Source organism: Cryptotermes secundus, unplaced genomic scaffold (assembly GCF_002891405.2).
Source record: "Cryptotermes secundus unplaced genomic scaffold, Csec_1.0 scaffold5, whole genome shotgun sequence".
Classification (NCBI taxonomy): domain Eukaryota; kingdom Metazoa; phylum Arthropoda; class Insecta; order Blattodea; family Kalotermitidae; genus Cryptotermes; species Cryptotermes secundus.
In genome coordinates this window covers 3,565,606-3,589,339 of record NW_019724742.1, presented here as the reverse complement: position 1 = coordinate 3,589,339, position 23,734 = coordinate 3,565,606, and the positions used below count along the sequence as shown (strand labels likewise).

General features: G+C 38.6%; 1 protein-coding gene across 1 annotated transcript in view; it reads right to left on the bottom strand.

Moving 5' to 3' along the window:
- Positions 1 to 11,437: 11,437 nt before the first annotated feature.
- LOC111862734 (POU domain, class 2, transcription factor 2) overlaps positions 11,438 to 23,734 on the bottom strand; it is a 201,733-nt gene continuing 189,436 nt past the window's right edge. The window contains exons 6-9 of the mRNA XM_023848368.2: positions 21,695 to 21,871; positions 19,282 to 19,539; positions 14,458 to 15,155; positions 11,438 to 13,022 (exon numbers count right to left, since the gene is read on the bottom strand). Of these exons, the coding sequence (XP_023704136.2) occupies positions 12,785 to 13,022; positions 14,458 to 15,155; positions 19,282 to 19,539; positions 21,695 to 21,871 (1,371 nt within the window). The 3' untranslated portion in view covers positions 11,438 to 12,784. The remainder of the gene's footprint in view (positions 13,023 to 14,457; positions 15,156 to 19,281; positions 19,540 to 21,694; positions 21,872 to 23,734) is intronic.

Below are 23,734 nucleotides of genomic sequence, written 5' to 3'. Positions count from 1 at the left end.
CACAGTTTCCAAAACGTTATATTTCTTTAGTTTTTAGAATACCGGATGATGGACAAAGTCCAAAATCCAAGTAGTTTTAATGTTCTGGGGGTGTTACGCCATATTTTCTTAGGGACGTAATGTCTCCATCTTCAAGCTCGAAGAGCAAACCAAGCAACTAACCAGCATGAAACAAAGAGCAAATAGAGCTTGCTCTTCGACCCTGAAGACGGAGGCGATATGTTCCTCTGAAACGTCGGTTAACATCACATCTACACGGTGCTACATCCCAGAGGACCGCTTTCTTCATAGTCACTGCCGTGAAAACTTCAAATAACATAATGAACGAATGTTGCAAATTACTGACAACTTTCAACAGCAGATTAATGTAAGCTGACATGCACAGTTCCAGTACTCGGCTTCACTTGCTGTTACGCAGGCCTATGTTATCATTTGGGGGCGTTAACCTTGCAGGCACTGAGTACTATTACAGGTGCCACCTATGGACAATAAAAAGCAGCAGAAAAACACACGTCACTATGAGATCGGGGAATTTACCTTACAACAGATATAAACATTTGGCCGTTACGCATTTTTATGGAGCATGCAGGCTCAGGCGGTTAGTCGCCAGATTCCCACCGCGGCGGCCCCAGTTCCGTTTCAGGCCACGTGGGATTTATGGTGGACAACGTGACAGGTTTCTGCCAGTAATTCGGTTTCCTCTAACAACTCTCATTCCACCGATCACTCCAATAGTCTCGATAATGACAGCATCATTAAACAAGCAACTTATAAAGCCATGTAGGATTTTAGGTTCTAACAGCGGTGGTTATGAAGAGCACCCTCCTCTAGGGAATAGTGATGACTAGTCCGTTGAAAGTCAACAGACGATTTGAAGGAACACATGGCCTCCACCTTCAGGGTGTAATAAAGCGAGCAAGATACCAGAGTGAAAGCAGGTAGCAAGTCGCTTGATTTAATTCTGCAATGGCAGGCTGGGATTCCCGCAAAAGGTAAAGTTGTCCCTGTGCCTAATTAAGCACTAGGCCATGAAGATGCATGGAAAATTGAACGTGCAGATCGACATACGTATATTTGGTCTAGGAGCTAGTTGGAGCTGATTGGTCAGCTTCACACTCCGGCTGGTTTACTTCTGGGGAAATATACACCAATACTCACTGAAGGCAGGGTGGGTCCTAGAACCGATTTGGACGATGTGGAAAGGAGAAAATTTTTGCCCCTAGCGGGACTCGAACTCCGATCAGCCCAGCCTGTACCCAGTCGCTATACCGGCTCCCCAAGTTCCTGTATGAGTAATGTAAAAAGAAAAAGTAAAGCTATCCCTTTAACAGGCCGTGAAGGCCCATAGTGTTGTGAAATGTGTGTGCTTACACTATTATAACGTGTCACTTACATGATAAATATCAAGACAGAATCATGTGAATTTATATCCAAGTGGAACCATCCAATTGAAATGTGTTTGGATAAAGTGTTTAACATCCACAGGACAAACATATAATCAGAGTTTGAGCCTTGCATACTAGATTATGAAGCAAAGGTTAAGTTGCTTACATAAGGAAAGGAATATGGGGCCCCTATATGAGCATGATATATGAATAAAAGTGAGCGAATATGAATTCTTAAAGAACACTAACCCAACAGTTGCTTAATGAAAATAACGTATGGTATGATTTTATTGCCTAGTTTCCATTGAAAACTTTTTTCAAGGTTATTTCATTACACAATGGCAGCCGGACAATAAATGAGGGCTCTGGGCCCCCGGGACCTCACACGATATAGACTTATAATTTTACTCTTTTTGTACAACAATGGTGGGTCCAGGGGGTGTGGTCCCTCACACACACACACACATGCGCACCCGCACACACACACACACACATGTCAAACCCTTGCTTGCATCATACTCATTAATTTAACATGTGATCATGAAACCAACAGGCGTACATATAATCTTCTTCCCTTGACCACATATGTACAAAAGTCTTGTAGCCTGTACTGGAATCTTCCACTCTGTAAGGACTTGAAAAATGCCACCATACAAGCTCACATTAACCCCATAGAAAAGAACAGGTTTTAGCTTCTGTTAACATTCAGGCAATAGTCTGATTCTTTAACTTGTGTTACAGGTTATATGTTGTATATGATATGGCTGTATAAATGTTCACATGCCTGTATAAAAACAGAACACACTTCACCGAATAAAATGTAACAGAAAATTAAACATAAAGGGGTCATATTATAATACCACAGAAACAGTTAACTCAACAAAAAATGAAGCTACCTCCAATAGTTTGCACAGTAATGAAATATTTATCTTATATTTTAAGAAATACTAGTTGTTCTGTCATAAAGCAAGTTCTTTCTGCAGCAAAATGTACTAGCTAAACTGAAACCAACATGATCTTTTTAATAGTAATGGAAATTACAATGGAACAACTGTACAGAAATGAATGGTACATAAATGAAAAGCTCCTATGTTCCAAAGAAGTATCACATTAAAATATGTACATTAGTTTCATACCAGAGAAATAACTTTTTCAACCATTTTTATGCTTCCAAAATCACTATTAACTGTGCTACATATGTCTGATGAATGAAAGATATACATATTAGATCATATATTCTTAATGAAGTATATTGACATATGCCTCATTTCATTTTAGTCTATGCAGGAAAGTATCAGATGGAATATGCAACAGTATGTAGTGTGTGTTCATGCTGACAGATGGAGCTACACTTGCAGACTAGACAATGAGGTAATACTTGTTTGGTCTTTCTCAGAAGTTAACATCCTTCCATGTAAAAACGATCATCAATTTTATAAATTAACAAACATTCACACACTCATGCACACTTTAAATAATGATGTACAAGAAGGAGCTAACTTTTGTTTTAAGTGGAACTGATGGTTAGTTCCTTGGCTCACTCGTATAATGAGCTGGAAACTGAGACTAGATATGTGATATACATACAATGCAGCAACAGCAAAATATCAGAAAACTCTGCAGACTTTAATATTTGCTGTTTACAAAATCTGATACATTCCTGACATTAAGATGAAGTACATCAGTAAACCAAAATGACTGCTTAAAATATATGTTAAAAAAGACAATACAGTAAAATTATGCATGTGAACATTGTGATATAACTGGCTGGCTGTTCTATGATTTTTGTAACACTGATGTGAACTGTGTGGTAGGGAGTCAACTTCCATACTTCATGCCTTGTGAAGCTTAGACAGCAAAAGGTTATGTAACTTAAACTGTCTTCTTGAATTTTAGTTTCTTAAAACTGAGGATCATAGATGGAGGAACTACTGAACCTGCACAAATCAGTACTCCACAACTGTCTCGAAGTTACTCTTAGCTTTTCCTTATGATCTTGTCATGTCATGTTTGACATTATTTGTCATTAAAGCCAGAGGATTTTAAGGTAAAATCTGTAAATTTAATGTCACACTGTATTCCATTTTTTCTAGATTTAATAAATATATAATTTAAATGCTCAAATAAAGCACACATAAAAACTAATTTTAAGAAATAATATTTGGAAATATTTTTATCACATTGTAAGCAATATGACATTCAATATGGAAGTACATTTCCCACATACTAATTCGGTGATTGAATGCAAATTGTGATCTGCAATAAGAATCTCTATTTAAATAATTTATTAATTCTTCATTATATTTGAATAACTGGTAAATGAATGATAAATTTTCCATGTGGTAACACAGCTGCTGTACATGGTAATGAATTAATGAATCTATATTTGTGATGTATTTCTGTATTCATGGTGTGGAATAAGCTTGTCAGTTTGATAGCCAACAATGGGTGATATCACATTCCTAGTGACAGTGCGCTGAGAGTAGACAACAAAATAAGAAACACATTCTGCAATCTATGTAATTCCAATTGAATTTTAAACATGTGTAATTTGCTCACTGATGCTAAAATGAATATGTTTCTTGTTCAGAATCACAGCATGGAAATTGTCTCAATTCTCATACCACAAGTTTGCGAACTGGAAGTAAATTGGCAGATAAATTTTATTTCCCTTACACCCACAGCCAGATAGCACAAGTAACTACCACATCCCCCCTTTCCTATATTTGTAAAACCTAGATATAATATGATATTTAAAAATGTTTTGATTTTTCAAAAGTCTCATCCATTATCAAATGCCTGACAGTCAAAATAAATTTCAAAGATGCCATTGTTGTTGAATCCACCAACCAAATCAATAGATTTAAATAATAACATTACACTCCTGAGTTCCAGACATTTGATTGGTTGATTCTACTTTTACCAGTTGATTTTTGATATTTTGTATTTATTTTCACTAGAGCATAAGCAATTCTCTGACACATTATGATACGTTTTCAGTAAATTGATACAAGATGACAAAAACACATGCTGACATCAACTGGAACTATGTTATGTCCTACACCACAGCAAGCTGGCTTTAGGCCTACATTCTATTGTGAAGAAAGTGGAATTAAAAAACAAACATGGACGACATACAAGACATCGAATAGAAAAGAATGTACTACTGAAGTCTTCTTCTGTGACTTGTTTCTCCTCTTTAATTATTTTTATTTTTAATATTTATAAAAAGAAACCACACAAATGATTTCTTAGTTCAAACGTCTAGGTTACAAAGAGGATACGTATGAGGGGTCTGCCTGTACACGAATATAGCTTTCAGTTGCCATGACAACGCACATTGCAAGTAGAAACATCTGATTATTATACTTTTACATTGGGATACACTAAACCATCTGCTGTACATTACAAATAATCTTAATCTCTCAATAATAAAGTTAGTATGGACATGAGATCAAAACATGGAAATGTCCATTCATGTTTGCTTTTAGCTCTACACACAGTTCAGTAGTCTAAAGTCTAAATGTTGTATTCCTTTATTGAATCCTTGAAGTGCAATTGTTCAGTCAGATTGATCTGTGATAACAGGAAAGGTACCATCTGGTGCAATTTTTACTTGTGGATAGTGAGATGTTAAATTCTGGAATTAAAACCAAATATTAGATTCAAATACCAGGAGACACAAACATGTCTCCAATGCAATAGCCCCTACTCAACAGACAGTAAATGGCAATATGTTTTGGTTGAATTAAACATAAATTATTCATGGAGCATTTTGAGTTATTTTATGAAATGAAATTGATGTACGTAATGCATTTTGCATCATTATTTTGCTACAAAAAGAAATTAGAGAGACATATTTCTTGAAGGCAGGATTTACACCAAAGAGTCACAACATGCAACATGGCAAGGCCAATTAGAACTGTGGTTTTTCAATTGTTTGTCTAGACCAAACAGGCATAACACAATATGGCAGACACACCAGTGTTCTGTGACTTCAACACTTGCCATGTTCCATCTTTAATGTTGACCCTGCCTGATAAAGCTGACACAGTATACCATATTGGACCCTACGCTAAAATTAGTGGGACCAAACAAAGCTGTCAACATGTCAACTGCTTGGTTTTGCCATAGGCAATAGGAACTTTTCACATTTGGTCCTCTTCAAATTTATCTAACCATTATGACATTTAAATCATTTCTTGACCATCAATAGAAAAATCTAACATAAAAAAACTTGAGACTTCCTTATCCAGTATCTGTACACATTAATTAATCTATCTCTGTTCAACAAGTGCTACACGACGGTGCAGCAGTCAGCTGCATGACATCCACCATGATTGTTGTATATGAGGAACCCTGCTTTAAAACAAGTGGATGTCACTAGAGCCAAGTGGCTGCCTAACTTACAGGGAACAATCATATTCGCATTATTGTTATTAAATGTACATTAATATAGGCAACAATCCATACGCTATACTTTGATATTATAATAAATCTAGTACAAAATTCTACGCTAGAGAACATGGATTTATGTTGTGAATGGTGAAAACAGTCAGACTGTCTAATGTAAAGATGAATTGAGAGCTTCCATTGGTCTGTACTGGTCACAAGGGCACAGCTTCTGCATGCTCTGGCATAAAAGCAATAGTTATTATTAGATTCCAGCTCAGTTTCTGTGTATGCATTCAAAGTACATTAAATTAAATTGTAATGTAGTCATTATTAGTGTTTGAACAAGTATAGGGACACATAATTTCCTCGGGATACCAGCTGTATCAATATTGAGCAGCAAACCAATATTTCACAGACGCCCTGCATCTGCATCAACAGGATCAGTGTGGGGAATGGCCACAGGTTTTGATGTGTATGTATATGAATCAATGCACAGCCTTCTCATTCTGCATATTTCAGTTTGCTAGGTTGGTTTCAGAGGAATATAATGCTTCCTTCTTTATGATACAAGTCACTGCCATGTGAACCTCAAATCTCTTTTCCTCTTTATCACTGGTCATGTGTTGAGGGATGGGCAGGCTGGATCAAAGTAAGCATTGCAAATTTGCATTACAGCCCCAGTTCAGAGTTGATTTTGAAGATCGTCTGCCCGGCATTGCTTAACCTGATCACAGTGGGGTGTCACAGTACCTTGTTAGCCAGGTTCCACACTTACTTTAGATAATGACCCTGCCAGCCTACTCAGTGTTGCTTAATCTGGAAAACGGTTGTTCATCAGCAGGCTTATCCCAGTTGATGTTGTCCAACCTGTCTGAGTCGGAGAAGTCTAGTAACTTCATTGCCAGGTTTCATCTTGAAATCATCCTCTGTATTGACATTACATGCCTTTTTCTCTCATCATAAAATTGATCCTTGTAGCACAATGCTTTGGCCAATATCTTGGTATTTTGGACTTCAATGGTCTGACGGTGCAGTTCAGTATCAGGAATGACCACTGTGATCTTGTCTGACTCATACCGATGTACATGTGAGGAAAGTTCCTTGCATCTTGCCTCAGTGGATTTTCCACTTACACTTAATATACTGTACCACACATAGGGATGCTGTAGACCTCATTCAGTCCCAACTCATTCTCTACAGACCTTCACAAGCACACAATTTCCTCAGCAGGATGCTTACCATTTTCCTGTCAAATTTTATGAGAATCCTGTTGTTTGATGTAATCTGTTGGAATGGCTTTGAGGTCACACCAACTGACCTCTCCTTTTGTGATGATACCCCACATATATGATGCGTAGCTCAGTTAAGTTTATTGTATTGTAACTGTTTTGTCTCAGCATTTCCCATAGGTGCTGAATTTCATCATTAAGATTCTTTATGTCACAGATGGTCTTGGCAGAGATAACGAGTACAGACAGAAGCGTATGTTATGTGGTCAGTGATTGTGTGACTGCAGGAAAACAGAGATAACATATTCTACTGTGAATAGAATAAATAACATCAGTTAAGAAACACTGATGAAGAACAAGGGATATTGTTGAAGCTAAGTGGAGAATCTGGCCATACGGATGCTGTGAAGCCAATGTATAGCCAGATGACATAAGCAACAATGGATGGGGGATAGCTGACAGACAGGAGACCAGCCCACAATTTAAGTATCGCTGAAGTCAGTCTACAATAGGAGTGAAGGTCCCTCATCTTGATGTGGTCATTCTATCATCTAACACATGACCACTGACTGTCTTATAGTATTTAGATGCAACGTATGGTCATGACGTGAATTGACCATGACAATGGAGATACGGAGATACATCCTGTCTAAAAAATGTTGCTTTTCTGCTCAGCATTCTCATAGCTGTCACCTGAGAAAATTTTAGTGCATTTATATGTCTCAAAATCTTCAAATATTATGGCAGAATGCTATGTGTCAACTCATTTTTGAAAGTCACTCACTTTAAAAAGTAGAACTTTAGGAACTTATTCTTTTTGGAAGACAGACATCGTTTATGAAACCAATATTAAAATAATCAAAGTATTATTTATGACATCATATTAAAGTCATGGTTCAAAATAATTTACTAATAAGCCATATTTGAGATCTGATACTGTTCCCTGTTATCTTTGGAAATAACATATTTTGGTCTCATTTATTAAATTTAACAATGATCATATAATCACATCTGCAAAAGTTAGCAGAAACGTTATCCTACAATGAAAATGAAGATGATTTTAACTGTTGCTGAAAATATAAAAGCTTCACTTGTTTTTAAGTGAAAGAAAAGATTCTAAATACAGGAGATCTTTTGCCTTTGATGGTTTCCAAAGAAATTACCATTTACACACATATGTACACATATTTAAAAACTACATATTTTTATAAACATAAAACATGAAATTACTTAAATGAAAACAGTCTTTGCATAAAGTACAATACACAAATAAAATATGGGAATATAAAATGGCTTCATAATTTACAATAATAATTAGTTTCAAGTTAATGCCAAAGTAGGAGACAAATGGACAAGTTTGTCTTTGTTTGTGACATCACTTAAAATAGTATAACAAACATTTCAAAAAAATATATTACAAACTGTTATCAATTCCACTATCAATATTTCAAGTGACATCACTCAACTCACTATCAACAAAATGCAATTAAGGATCCAATGTCTAGTATCCAGAACTGTACCACAGTGCCTCACATTTCCCTTCTAAGTCTAAAGGAATATATTTTCCTTCGGGCTCCTTGTTTCCTGTGACAGTGGTACTCCAACTGTGGTCTGAACCTCTCTTGTGGCTCCATCAATTATTGATCTTGGGCTGATGAGAATTCCTTCAAACACAGTACTGCATTCTACCTTCCCAATTCTGTGTAGTTCTAATTTCATTTAATAGTCGATATTCATCTTCTGAAATAGCACCTTCCTTCAATGTTTTCCTGTTTGATTCATACACTGGTAAAGGAATATGGATATACACAAATATGCATATACAGATGTGGATTGTAACAGAACAAGAGAACTGGAACATGAGAAGAGGGTGTAACAGTTTTGACAGAGTGATGTAATCTTTCGAGAAACATTTTGTCACCGATCCAGCCATATTTTATAGATTTGCAGACAGCTCCTAGAGGGTGTCCTCTGTCAAGAAACGATTCATGTCCCTTTGTAGAAAATTGAATAAGGAATGAAGTTCACAAATGCACGCACAGAGTAGGAGACAATAATATTTCTCCCTCTCTCAATCATACTGCATCAACCTGCTTCTATCCTTTCTTAGCAATTGGTCTTTGTACGCTCAGCATTTGAGTTTATCCTAATTGAAGAGTTCAAGGAAGACAAGGGACATTTTTAGTATGATGAGATTATATTATCAAAGAACACTGACAGATCTTATTTGTTAAGAGCTTTCTTTCCTACTAACACTTTGTGGCTCTGGTCTTTCAAAGATAAATTGCATAGATGTAGATACTTACCTCTCTTACCCCATTTTAACCATATATTTTACCTAATGCAGGTAGCATACTTTGGCTTGAATTAACATGTGAACATTTGCCAATGTGCATATTTGTTGTAAGTAATTATTAACCTTCCATTTGCCTGAATATGGCCTCTACTGCCTAAACATATAGCAATAACAAATAAATATAAAATATCTAGTTGTGAAGATGGAAATTTCCATAATTTCTATAAATTTATAATTCTTATTCTTCCTTCTAACAAACTAAACAATAAGCCTCAATTTGTCTCCTCTAACTTCTACATCTGGACATAGAACCTAAATTTCAGTTTTTGCCAAATGGCTAGAGAGAAGGTATTGTGCAATACGGATATTAGAGTAAGTTCCAGAAACAGAAGCCCAAATAAAATGGGAGCCCCCCTTTAAGAAAGCTGCTATTTCATTCAGCTCACAGAACAGTTACTTACATTTATGTATTCTCATCTGGTAATCTTTCAACTCTGTCCCTCGGGGTGACTCACTGTTTCTTAACCATTTCACTTTGTAGATGATGTTCAGCGTTCTCATCAAATGTTTGCCAAATGGCACTGAGAATTGAAATTAGTAGGGCAGACATGAAAAGATTAAGGTTATATTCAGTGTCTTTTTTTCCCCCATACTTGTCATGATAGATACTCTTGGAAATTGTCTACAATTCATGAATTCTTCATTCACAATCAGTATCAACAGAAGATATTCTACAGCATTATGCTCTTCATATTTTGTATTCCTCCAGTGATGGGTTTTACATAAACATTTTACAGTTTCACATGGAAACAATTTGTGAGTACTGAACATATTATACCTTGATACAATGTTTATTCCCTTCAAACCTAGATTTGACATAATGTAAACTCTCCCTACTTAACTGACCACTGGAAGGAAGACAGTTTACATATTACTTGATGTTATGCAAAACAGATTACTATTACATCATTCATTCCACAAGACTACAGGTAACTCATGTATTAAACTGTGAGAAGGCGAATATCTGTCATCTTTAATATAAGATTATGTGCTTCTAACGTTTTATAAAATTCAGTGCACTATAAAGCATTCAAAGTCACTGTTTAGCACCAATCATGATGGAGATACACATGCTAAAAGTTGAAAGTCACAATTCTTGTGGAATAAATAATGTTATGACATAAACTGGCCTTGAAGATAGTTTTAGCAATGTGATTAGTATGGCTTTGCAACTAAATCATAGCTGCTCAAAGACGTGAGTTTTAAACACTACCAGTACCAACCATGTTTTCGATTTTGGCTTTGATCAGAAAACTCTGTGTAATAAGACTGCAGACCAGGGGAAGGTAAAACATAGTATATGAAAAATTCAATATGGTGATGGATATGTTCTGATAAGCCCTATTATTCTTAATAACAGTGTAATGCCTAATGAAATTTCAGTGGGTAATTTAGAATCATAAAAGTATTCATGGCATGGAAATGAATGTGGAAAAAACAAAAGTAATGAAAATTTCAAGACAACCAACCCCAGTCACAATAAAGATAGGCCAAAAACAACTGGAGGATGTGAAATGTTTTAAATATTTGGGTAGCCTGTTAACAGATGATGGAAGGTGTACGTGTGAAATTAAATCTAGGATTGCCATGGCAAAAGCTGCATTTAGCAAGAAGAAGAATCTTTTTACCAGAAAATTGGACTTAAATTTGAGAAAGAAACTAGTGAAATGCTACATTTGGAGCATCGCTTTGTATGGAGCTGAAACTTGGACACTTAGGGCAGTAGATCAGAAACACCTGGAAAGCTTCAAAATGTGGTGTTGGAGAAGGATGGAGAAGATCAGTTGGACCAATTATGTGAGAAATGAAGAAGTGTTAATTAGAGTCAGTGAGCAGAGGAATATCCTACACGAAATAGGAAAGCGGAAGGCTAATTGATTGGTCATATCTTACGCGGTAACTGCCTTCTAAAATAAGTTATTGAAGGAAAGACAGAGGGGCAGATATAAGTGACCAGAAGACGAGGAAGAAGATGTAAGAAGATGCTGGATGACCTTGGGGACAGAAGAGGATATTTTCATTTGAAGGAGAAAGCTCTAGATCGCATCAAGTGGAGGAACTGTTTTGGAAAAGACTCTGGACCTGTCATCTTGACAGATTACAGATGGATGAATGAATGAATGAAAAGTATTCCTTCACATAATCATGAGCTTGTGAGCAAACCACGGCATTTCCTCTGGGTGGCATTCATCACGTGCTAAGGTGCTGTGCAGTAGTAGTGTGCAGTCTCTATTGTAGTGTGGGCCAGGAAATGAAAGAGGAGAATATACTGTGCAACCAAAATTGCTGTCAGAAACACATCTTCACTGAGTGCATGGTTGTAAACTTCTTCTTCATGGGGAATGTTGTATGATTCCATTTCCCTGAGTCTGTCTTCAGCGTTATGACGAGGTTAGCACCCACATTTTATTGCTGGTGACAATGTGGGTGGGGAATTTGCAACTTTATCCTTTTACAAATTCACAAAAATGATTCCGATTCTTATACACATACCCTATGGCTATATGGACCGAAAATGGCATCTGTGGTGGGTGAAAGGATGGTTGCAAAATGAGTAAATATGATAATGAAAAGTACAGACTGAATTAAAAGTTACACAGCAGTCTGTAAAAATAAACTAGTAAATATATTTAAAATTCTGTTATCTGAGGACTCCGTTAATTTTTATATGGCCGTTCTCATACTATGTGGCAAGACATGCAACTGTGTCAACCTTGTTTTAAAGTAAAAGACTGGGCAAAGAAAAGAGACAACTACATGAGTAAATACATTAATTTGTTGCTGAGAGGTTCCAAAATCTCATATTCTCTTTATAAATTTTTGGTTATTTTATGGTATGTTCATGAAGAAGCCATGGCCCGGATAAATTGCACTGTTTTCACTGATCGTGTTTATCTTCACTTTTCTTGTCATTATCATTCATCTCTTTGGTTGTTAATTCATGCAAATACAGTATCTTAACTGTTCTATACTTGCTGGGCAAGTAATGTGAGGTTATTAAATTATTAATAATGGTGAACATTTCACAGATACTGAGGGTATGTTTGGGTGGAATTCAGCTCCACTTTAAAAATGATGATGATGAAAGCGAATGATCACATTTCTAAAAATTCCATTAATATTTAAAAATGAACAAGTTCATTAACCACAAAAAGTATATGTTTTGTGTAAACATTATAAGTAAAGGAATTACTCTGTCAATATTTCCTATATTCTCATCATCGATACAACTATCAATCATGGATATAATCTCACCCTCATTTCATGAAATGTTCTAATGTTTGTTGGGAATGGATACGGGAGCGAGGTATGAGAGTTTGATATAATTCTGCACTCCAACATACATAAGTAGAATGTTCAGTTGTGGGCAGTCCTTGCAGCAACTCTGATGTGCTTCATCTTGGACCTGAAGGGAACAGTCATTCGGTCTTGAGGACAGGTGCCTGTGGTCCACTCGGAGGTCCTCCAGATCCAACAAAGCTATGAGCTGATGATGTTACTAAAGAAATTGGACTTCCTATTGCTGACAGTGATCCTCCTGCCAGAGAGTTGGCAAGAGAAGCAAACATACTGGAAGGATTTGGACCAGCCACTGAACAGACGGTTGGGCTTCCCATTGCAGCACTTGGAGGGTTGATTCTCTTCTCCTTCTGACGCCTGCAAAAGAGCCAAAGAAAGTAATCAGTAAACCGCACTGTATTGTAGGAAGTGGGGAGTTCATTCGGTAATAGGCATCAGCCGCTTATTCTGTATATTAATCTTTCAATGACTAGTTTTCCCTTTATACCACATGCTTCAACACACTCAAATTCTGCATTCAGCCAACAGAGTGTAGTTGTGTGTTTCATGTGATTCTGACAATAAGCAGCACTTTTTTTTCATACACAGCATTAAGCGGTTGACCTTCATAGAGATGCAATGTGTTTTCTGTGGGGTATGAAATCTGTGTTCATATACCACGCATACAAAATGAAGTCATGAAAGGGGTTCAAACTTAGATCCATCAGCTTATGACACTACGCTATAATTAGATAAAAGGCAATCCATAACTAACAAATACTGGATCCCTCACTTTGAACATCAGAAAATATTCTGGTGTAGAAGGCAGATCTTTAAAATGCATCTATCTCACAGCCACTGGTTGATGTAGGCTGGACTGGAGGTTCTCATGGTGGTGACTATTAACAATACAGCCTTCTGGGTTCTAAAACTGTATAGTCTGAAGACAGCCCCACATACTGCTTCTCCATCTTGTTGCTTGCTTCTGCTGGTTTCTCTTGGACCCTGAAGAAGGAGGTCCCTCCAAACACTGGGCATTATCAAAACTACATGTCATTGTTACCCAGAAGGTTGTAGGTTGTAATACATTTTGATATTCTTTGTAGTTGCTGAACATAGAGAACATTCTGATTTGAAATGCTAGCATCCAAATTATGCGTCATTAGTACTGACTATGGATACATTCTGCATTAGAAAGTAAAATTATCCCTGTGTTTAAGCACCACACTATGTAAGAAGCGTGGGGAAATAAATATAAAGCTTCATGCATTCTTAGGTGAGCACCAGCAAAAAGTGAGTAAGTAGCTTCATTTCTGTCCCTGGAGAGGAGGCAAGGAACAATGTCCCCAGCCCTGGTGGGATTCAAACCCCAGTTATACAGCCTTTAGCCAGTCATTTTGCTGACTGAGATAACCTGTCTAATTCTGAATCTCTGTGACACATCTGACTTAAATACATTTCCATGATGTTGTGTTATTGTAAGCTATGGTGTGCCATGCTGTCACCAATTAGTGACTGTGTCTTTTATTTTTTAGCAAAGTATTTTGTACTTTTAGCCATCTTCATGATACAACTATGATGAAGGATGAAAGGCTGAAATATGTTTACCAGAAAATAAAAGAATCAATGGCTAAATATCAATGGTATTACATGATAATGTAATGTTGATGACTGTATCAAGAATATTCTCAGCTTCACAGAATGTTCTTGGTAAAAGGATACCAGAATATCTTGTGATCTAGAACTCAGCCTGCTTTCAGATATAAACCTACAGAACAGGAGATCCAGGTAACCCCAAAACGCATCAACACACCTGTTGCAGAACCAGACCCGAACCACTTCTTTCTCCATGGTGAGGCTCTCAGCCAGTAATGCAATCTCTTCAGATGTAGGTTTGGGATTCTGGAGGAATGCCTTCTCCAGTGCTACTCTTACACTGGTTTCAATTGAAGTTCTCTTTTTTCTGCGTCTTCCTATGGCTTCAGGTGTTGTTAGAGGATTAGTCAAGGAGTTTGGATTGTTGAGTGAGTTGTCAGCATCTTCAAGCCACTTCTGAAGAAGAGGCTTTAGCTTACACATATTTTTGAAGGAGAGGTTCAGAGCTTCAAACCTCGATATAGTGGTCTGTGAGAAGTCATTCCCATAGAGTTTCCCCATTGCGAGTCCAACATCACCTTGTGTAAAACCAAGCTTGATCCTACGCTGCTTGAATGTCTTTGCAAACTGTTCTAGTTCTTCCAGGTCTGTGGTTTCTTCTGGTGATGGTTCTAAGATACGTGACTGAGGAGTTTTAATGTGATGATGTGGGCCTGATGGAGGCAGTTGTGATTGATGATTGTGATGGTTCACACTGTTATGATGCTGTGTTAGGGCTGAGTGATGATGGGAATGATGATTAGAGGGACTGCTGTGGTGATTCTGATGAGCGCTGTTCTGTTGTTGCTGTTGTTGAAGCTGCTGTTTCTGAAGTTGTTGCAACTGTTGAGCTGCTTGTGCAACAGCTTGCTGTACCTGCAACAGTGTCATTTGTTTCTTTATGCATCGTAAATAGTAGAATGGATTCATAGCACTCTGGCTGTTTAAACTTTAAAGACTTCAGGTTACTACACCACGACCTTCCCTATAAAACTGTATAAACTTTAATGTAAAAAAAGAATTAAAATCTAAAGGAAACTGAACTGCATGCATTTCTAGATCTGAATCGAGAACTTTCAAGTACATTACACTAAGGTTATTAGTTTATTGCAGAGATGTTTTGTTAGGGTGGTTGACAGTCATAAATGAGTGAAAAAAGAGTAGAATGCCAAGAACAGCTGTATGCATACTAAAATTCAAGATGAATTTTGGAAGGGCACATTCTGGCTGATTTTGTGCCCAGAAATTAAATTGTCAGAGCAGCTAACTATGTCCAAGTGCTCCAGAAACTCTATGTGCACATCATGAAAAGAACCTGATGAAGAGACACACCAGTCTTTGGCATGATGTGCATGCCCTCACACTGAAAACCTGACACTGGGGAAAAATTGAGAAGTCCTGTTGGAAATACTCCCGAATCCTCCCTACAGTGAGGACTTCACCCGTTCACTAACCACCTGTTAGGATCTTTATCACTAGAGGGCCAGCACTACAAAAAAATGTGGCAATCTAGCAAGCCATGCATACATAGTTGCAAAATACTCAGACACACTTCTAACATACAGCTGAATTTGAAGCTAGTGCAGTGCTGGCAAAAATGCAGAGGTCACTGTGGGGATTTCATGGAACAGTGACGGGACATCTCCAGTAACTCAAGACAGTACTTGTTTTTGTACATGAACCTCTGCTTTAACGTAAAGCAAGTGTGCTCATGATCTTCAGTAGAGCCTGTGTGGGAACAGGGAGCAAGGAAACATATTCTTCAGTTCGCTACACATAAAAAGAGGCAATTCAAACCATCCTATGGGTGTGTGTGTGTGTGTATACTACATATGCTTGCAAATTTTCATTGCTCTCTCACTAGTAGTCAAAATGCCATACAACCCAAGATGTATTGCTTTTCTGCTAATTTGTTTTAATTTTGACATCTCAGGTTTTTGCAGCCTATGTCTAATGTATAATCTTGTGTTATCTATGAATGACGGTATAAGGGGTGGGATTTCTTGGCCCTTGCACCGTGACCTACAGTGGTCTATCATCTAAATAATATGTTGAAGCTGTTTTGGTATCTTTTCATACTCTGCCATCACAACTGCAAATTTTCTTCTTGCAGGCTCCTTGCATGTTGCTGTCTCGTCACCAAAATGCAGGGCAAAATCATGATATAAAGATAGGAAACAGATGTTTTGAAAATGTGGCACAGTTTAGGTATTTGGGAACAAATAACAGATCGAAACCTGATTCAGGAGGAAATTAAGAGGAGACTGAACTCGGGTAATGATTGCTATCATACAGTCCAGAACCTTTTGTCTTCTCGTCTGCTGTCCAAAAACATAAAAATTAGAATAAACAGCTTCTGCAGTGCGCTGTCACACTTCAGCAACATAACATAATGACTACCAAGCATCTGTTTCTGGGTTGAAGTAACTGTAAACTATGAAATCATATCTCTCCTTTGTTGATGTTGTTCCTGAAGTGACCATGTGATGTGCCACCAGTCATGCCCATGTGGATGCACTAGGAATGGCTGATATTTGCGACTATAACCTACACATATAAATTTGTACCAAACATCCAGGTTGATGTTTTGCAGTGTTATAATCATTTGTATTATTATGCACATTCAGTTTTGTTACATTATAATATGGTGTCCCTAATGGAGTGAACAGCTTGTGTGAATTTTTGTGTCAAACTGGGTAGAACAGCTGCAGAAACCTGCAGAATACAGTGTGAAGATTAGAGTAATGATTCTTTAAGTAAGACAATGATCTATGCAAGACACAAATATTTTCAAAATGGAAGAAAGTTGACAAATGGTGATGAGAGGAAAGGCTGACCTTCAACTGCAAGAAAAGATTCTTTTATTGTTACGGCAAAAGATGCCTGTGAAAACTTCTGACCAACAGCATTGGGGGAAGAAGAAGAAGAAGACACACACATTCATTGACTCATATCACATGATTTTAATGGAAGATGTGGTTGTCAGTGAATGTTGTGTCAAGGTCCTCGATTAAGATCACATAATTCTATCTATCTCCTGCAATGGGCAAATAATTATGACTATTTTTTTAAAAAACATCGTGACCAAAAATGAGATTTTGGTTTATGGGTATGTCAATGGAACAAAATGAGAGTTATCACTGTGGAGGTTCCTGACAGGCACCCTACAAACCGTCCTTCCAAAAGTTTAAAGACAAAGGGAGGCAGTGCATTGCAGCTGAAGGAAATAATTTTGGAATGGTTAAATGTAACTGAGCTATAAGTGTGAGGGGGCACACAGTAGTGTAGTTGGTTGAGGCACTATGCTACAAGTCGGAAGGTTGCGGGTTCATATCCTGATGAGCACACTGGATTTTTTTTTCAACTTACCTAATCCTTCCAGCCACACTATGCCTCTGGGGTTGACTCAGCCTCTAACAGAAATGAGTACCGGGAATATTACTGGGGGTAAAGGATGACTAGCACATAGAGCTGACAAACTTGCAGCCATCTGTGAGCCGATTGTGTAGGAAATGTGGAGGCCTCAACATCCCAGAACCCTATAGGCCTCCACGGCCTGTTACAGGGATTGCTTTACTTTTACTTTTAAGCTTTAAGTGTGATATTAAGTTACTGATGAATTCTGGGAGCTTCTTGAACAAATTTTCTGCATGATATTTACTTCTCCGCTTCTTAGTCTGCCATTGTAAATTAATTATAAAACAAATACTAGTATAACAATACCCTAAAACTGGAACTAGAAAATCATGTAGCTGCAATATTGTAAGGGAACTACACAGCTACAACTGAAATGGTGCTGCTTTATTGGTTAGAGAAATGTGGTATTTCATTGTTAAAATACAACCATGCCCACTGGTTGTAATTAGTGACCAATACTTTAATTGGCAATTAGCACCGCGTATTATAGTTATACATATTATAGGTTTTATTTTTGTAGGATATCTTGTGGAAATTAGTACATCACGACCCACCTGAAGATGAATATCTAGGAATTAAAATATGTTGTGGAAGTAGTTTTAATGAAGAACAATCCAGTGCTCACTAAGGAAGCTCAGTCATTACGAATATTTTCATGGAGTAACTACTAATATTTGCAGGACTATACAGTGCTAGAATGTAAGGGAAACTTGCATGCCAACAAAGAAAGAATCATCCGGTATGCAATCTGGAGAAACACAGATAAGCAAGCATCCATATGCTGGTTACCTGTGCTGCTTGGGACACTACAGGAACACCTCGCTGTGGGAGGTTTTGATGAGCAAAGCTCTGCTGTAGCAGCCCCTGCAACCAGCCACCAACATCAACACTTTTATATGCAGAAGATGTGCCAGGACAGAACGTAAGAAGAAGCAGATCTGAAGTTTTAAGTAGTAATAAAGTACAAAGCTGTACATAAGAGCTATGTTAGCTTGTATAGTCATTTGGTTACTAGTTTTATGCAGTGCCTGACTAAGCTTGTAAGTACAGAGTCGGAATTTAGTGTTGTTAAGAAATTATCGCCTGCTGTTCACCCATCACTCTAAATATAAAATATTGCCAATTGCGGTCTGACCTCAGCTGGTTCAATAGATTTCACATCCCTCTGACATATTACACATCATATATTAATCTTTATTCAGTTGTTTAATAGTCACTACAGATCCGAAATTCCTGGGCCAAGTTCTGGTCCCAAAAATACATATGTTGGATTTACTCAACAGAAACTAGAATGCTTTATAAATGGGCTCTACTGTAATGGCACCCTCGTGAGCAAGGATGCTATCTAGCATTGCTGATGGTAGCTGAAAGAACTACTGTGTGGCAGGTGAACATATGTATCTTACAACATGTATCTGAATAACTACATGGAAGTGGTAAATTTTCTTTTACATTTTTGGCAGTTGAATGATAAGAATTTCACGTGCTTGGATACTAGATAACTAGAAGTTTACCACATCCAACATGGTCATGGTATTCATATAAGCACTCTAGGTCCTCCAAGGAGTGTAACCTCTGGGCTCACCTGGTTCTGAAGGAAGAACTGGGCTTGTGCTGGGAGCTGAGCTCCAGTTCCAGGCTGGAACAAGACGTACTGCTGGAGCTGCTGCTGTAGAGACTGCTGATGCTGTTGCAGTGTCTGTTGCAGTGTCTGCAGTTCTTGAGGCCCAAGAGCAGCCAGATTAGGGAGTGGTGATGTTAATGAAGGGATCTGCCCAACTGCAGCTGCAGTGAGCTGGTTCTGCAGGAACAGCTGCTGACCCTGAGCCCCCAGGCTCATCAGCTGTAGCATACACATAAGAGCATGCTCTATATTAGGCTTCTGTTTCATGCCACTATAACTAACTACGATGGAACTGAGCACTTCTGAGCATTCCAGAACTTCCAGGATTTTATAGAACCCGTAGGTTCATTACCATATTCACAAGAGCCCTCCACTGGTCACTATCCTGAGCCAGGTCAATCCAGCCCATACCACCTCATCCTATCTATCTTAAGTTCAATTTTAATATTATCCATCTACATATATCTTGATCTTCCTAGTGGTCATTTTCCTTCTGGCTTTCCCACGAACATCCTATATGCATTCCTCTTCTCCCCCATTCGTGCTACCTGCCCTGTCTACCTTATCCTTTTTGACTTGATCATTCTAATTATATTTGGTGAAGAGTACAAGTTATGAAGGTCCTCATTTTACAGTTTTCTACAACCTCCTGTCACTTCATCCCTCTTCAGTTCAAACTCTCCTCAGTATCATGTTCTCAAACACCCTGTCTATGTTCCTCCCTTAATGTCAAAGACCAAGTTTCACACCCATACAGAACTGCAGGGAAAATTATAGTTATATCTTCTGGGATGTAACAACTGAGATTTTGGAGGAACATGTCGCTTTGTTTTTAGGGTTGAAGAACAAGCCAAGAAAGAAACTACAGCTCTGCTTGCTGCCTCTTTCATGCTGGCTTATTGCTTGCCTTATTTCTTGACACTGAAGATGATAGCAACATGTTCCTCCAAAATGTCAGTTGTCTTTCAGTGGACTACACAGCATTATATCCCAGGACAGCTCTCTTACTACATATACAGTCTGTGAATGTATAGAATGGGCGCACAGTACATCAGGAAAGTATGTTGGACCTCCTCAACGATACATTTGGTTTGTGTGAAGTTTCTGACCAGTATGATGTCTCCATGCATAAGGCCAGAGCTGGCCATCCAGCAGCCTGGATACTAATTCCTCCAACTTTATTCTTTTAGGATTCATTAAGGAACAACCATTCCAAAACAGCTGCAATCAAAATTTTAAAAAGCAAACTTACTTCCACTGTTCTGTCAACAATTTCAGCCCTCCACATCTCCTTCATTACTGAGGATGCGCAAGCATCCTCAGTCTGTAATGATCTCCCCCGAATATTGGTATCAACTTCATGTCATGGGGTATTGTGCAGATACTTTACCAAGTACAGTAAAACTTGGTTATAGCAACATCGCTTTCTGCGACACCTTGTCTATTGCGTTAAATATTCAATTCCTCATAAAGCAACTGTTTTTATACCTTGCTTAGTACAACATGCACAAATGCATCAACCTCGTATGTAACGTCATTTTCATTCCTGAATTTCTCTGATATGGACATTGAACGTAATTTAGAAAGTGTGTATTGGGCAAGTAACAGGAAACAGATGAAGATAACTGATTACTGTACTCGTATCTAGGTACAGTAAGGCACAACAATTGATGTAATCTACTGTAATTTGGTGAGTGGGCCTACCTTTAATATACAGTATTAGTGCTGTGTGTATTGTCAGTGAAAAGCGCTGTAATATGTCTTTGATATTACACATTATGGCAATTCCACGTTAATGTTACGTTAGTCTGTACTTAACTACGTATTTCACTAAAAATGCAACTCGGTTTTTGGTAGATTTTTACGTGACTAACATAAGGCTACTGTGGAAGTGCCCATTTCGGTTACAACGACATTCGTTTATAACGACACTATTTTTAGGTCCCTTTGATGACGTTATAACCAAGTTCTACTGTATATAAGAAGCTAATCTTAACTCCTGCTTCTTTGTTGACTAAACTATCTGTGCATAGGCAGTGAAGAATTAGCCACAAAAGGGAAGTATAGAAAAATGTTTATAAGAAATAATTATATTCAAACCTCACTGATTTTCTTCCGATATCTACAGGTACACAAATTTATCTGTATGCAATGGAGATAAGCAGAGTAGAGATAAACCTTCATGCAATGGTGGCACAGCACTGAACCGAGATGAGTTATCAGCTTCACGCTCCAGCTGTATTACTGAGAGAAAAAGAGCTCCAGGTGACTGGGCACGCCAAGCCTGGAGACAATGGTATCCAATCTTGGTTAGCCAGAGTGACCGAGTCATCCTAAAAATTACAACTGATGTCAAAGTTGACTGTAAAGCTACCTGATTCAAGGACAGCTGTCCCGCCTGGATGGCAGCTAAAGCCGCCTTGACGCTTACAGCGGCAGCAGTGGAGCCGTTACTGGATGTCACCTGACTGCTGACCCCAGAGCTGGGAGAACTCGATGTGCCATTCGCCTGGCCACTTCCACCGGAGTTACGCTGAGACACTTCTGTCACCTACAGGAAACATGCAAGTCGGCGTGTCAGTTGTGTTGTCTACACATCCAAGGTTGCAAAGAAACAATACAGGATCAGCCACTGATACATCATCTGGGAAAAGGGCAATATGATGCAAATAAATTATTATGGAATAGTTAATGTAAAATAATTATAAATAATTTGAGTTCTCAGCCGGTGGCTGTGAAGAGTTTAATCTTCTACAATATGACGCCGTGTAGTCCGGTGAAACTCAATCGACGTTAAGGAGCGCCATTTCGCCCCAATCTTCAGGGTTGAGTAAGCCGAGCAAGCAGCCAGCATGAAATATGCAACACTTTTGAAGCTTCCAATGACTTACGCCAGACTGTACGGTGCCATATCACAGAAGATAACCGTTTACAAACAAGCACTGTTCCTGATTTAAGTGGGTCTTACTGCCCAGTTATGAAGTGCCTATTCGATTTATTTTTTTTTCCTCTGAAATTCAGACCTAAGAAATTGTATTTTCAAAACAACAAATTAACAGCGACCGCCGTGCAGTTGATTAGTACGCGCTTCGTGTCTGATTATGGCTTTGATTCTCTGTCCGGAGTTCGGTTGTTATATTTTTTGATTTTGTTAATTTCCTGCAGGCGAATATCGGAATAACACCCTACAATAAGCCACGACCGCTTCATTCCCAATTCAGTGTTATACCCTAAGTTACGTGCTTCACGCAACTGAAAACAATAAAAAGATGGAGATTGTTTGCACATGGGCATGGAACGCAGTCTCGGACTCAGAACCACGCATCGCCAGGAGCGGGCTCGTAAAAAGGGACAGTCTCTCATGTGATGGATATCAGGCGCTGAGGACACTTCGACCTTAGAGACGTGAAGAAACAGGAGGCTGGAGAAAATTACACAGTGAGAACCTTCACAGCTTATTCTTAACCATCTATCACCACTGTAACCAAACGAGCGATATCTGTAGCAGGAACGAGATATATTACATGCAGAAACATTTTGTGGCAAAAACTGAAGCGAGCACCTGGCACAGACGAAAGGTAGAGTAAAGCTATCCCTGTAACAGACCGTGGGGGCCCATAGGGTTGTGAGACGTCGAGGCTCCCACATTTTTTAGACAACAGGATCACAGATGGCGGTGAGGTTGTCAGCCCTACGCGCTGGCTGGACGCCCTTTACCACCAGGATGATTAATGTTACTAATGTCTATTAAAGCCTGGATTGAAATGTATCATAAAGGAGGAGTGCACACGAGTGTGAACTGGATTCAACAGCCACAGGACCAGTCCCAGTAGAGGGTCCTTTTGAATATTTGGATTTCGTAAACGACTGGGATGGGACATCCTTGAACCGACGAACTTGCGAAGGGGTGTGCTCTGTAGACTTGGTAAGAGTAAAATGTCTCGGTGGCCTATGGAAAGTGGCGAGGAACTTCGGTTATGATGCTGGCTTCCGGAGCAAATTCTAAGCAGCTGCGCTGAACGTTCGTCCACTGTGGCCAGGTGTGATAACTTTTATATATCAATAAACGTAGAGACACGAGAAGTCTTGGTTGTGCTACGCAACAGCAGAAGTGCCTTATATAGGAAATGGGAACCGTGTGACACGGCTAAACGCCGGCGTTCTGGGTCAAGAATTTGCACAAAGAGGACCAACCAGCTTCCTGAACGGTGAACTCTGGAGGGGTCCTGCCAGTGCTATCGCTACCGCCTGCACAGCACCGGAGAGAAGTCAGGTAAGGTTAAAGTTGTCCCTGTGCTTAATTACGAGTAGTTAAGCATTATGCCATGAAAACATACTCGTATGGGGGAGTGGAGGTACAGCTCCACAATTTTTTACCTCGGCACTAGACGAAGATGAGTGCTCAGCTTTAAAC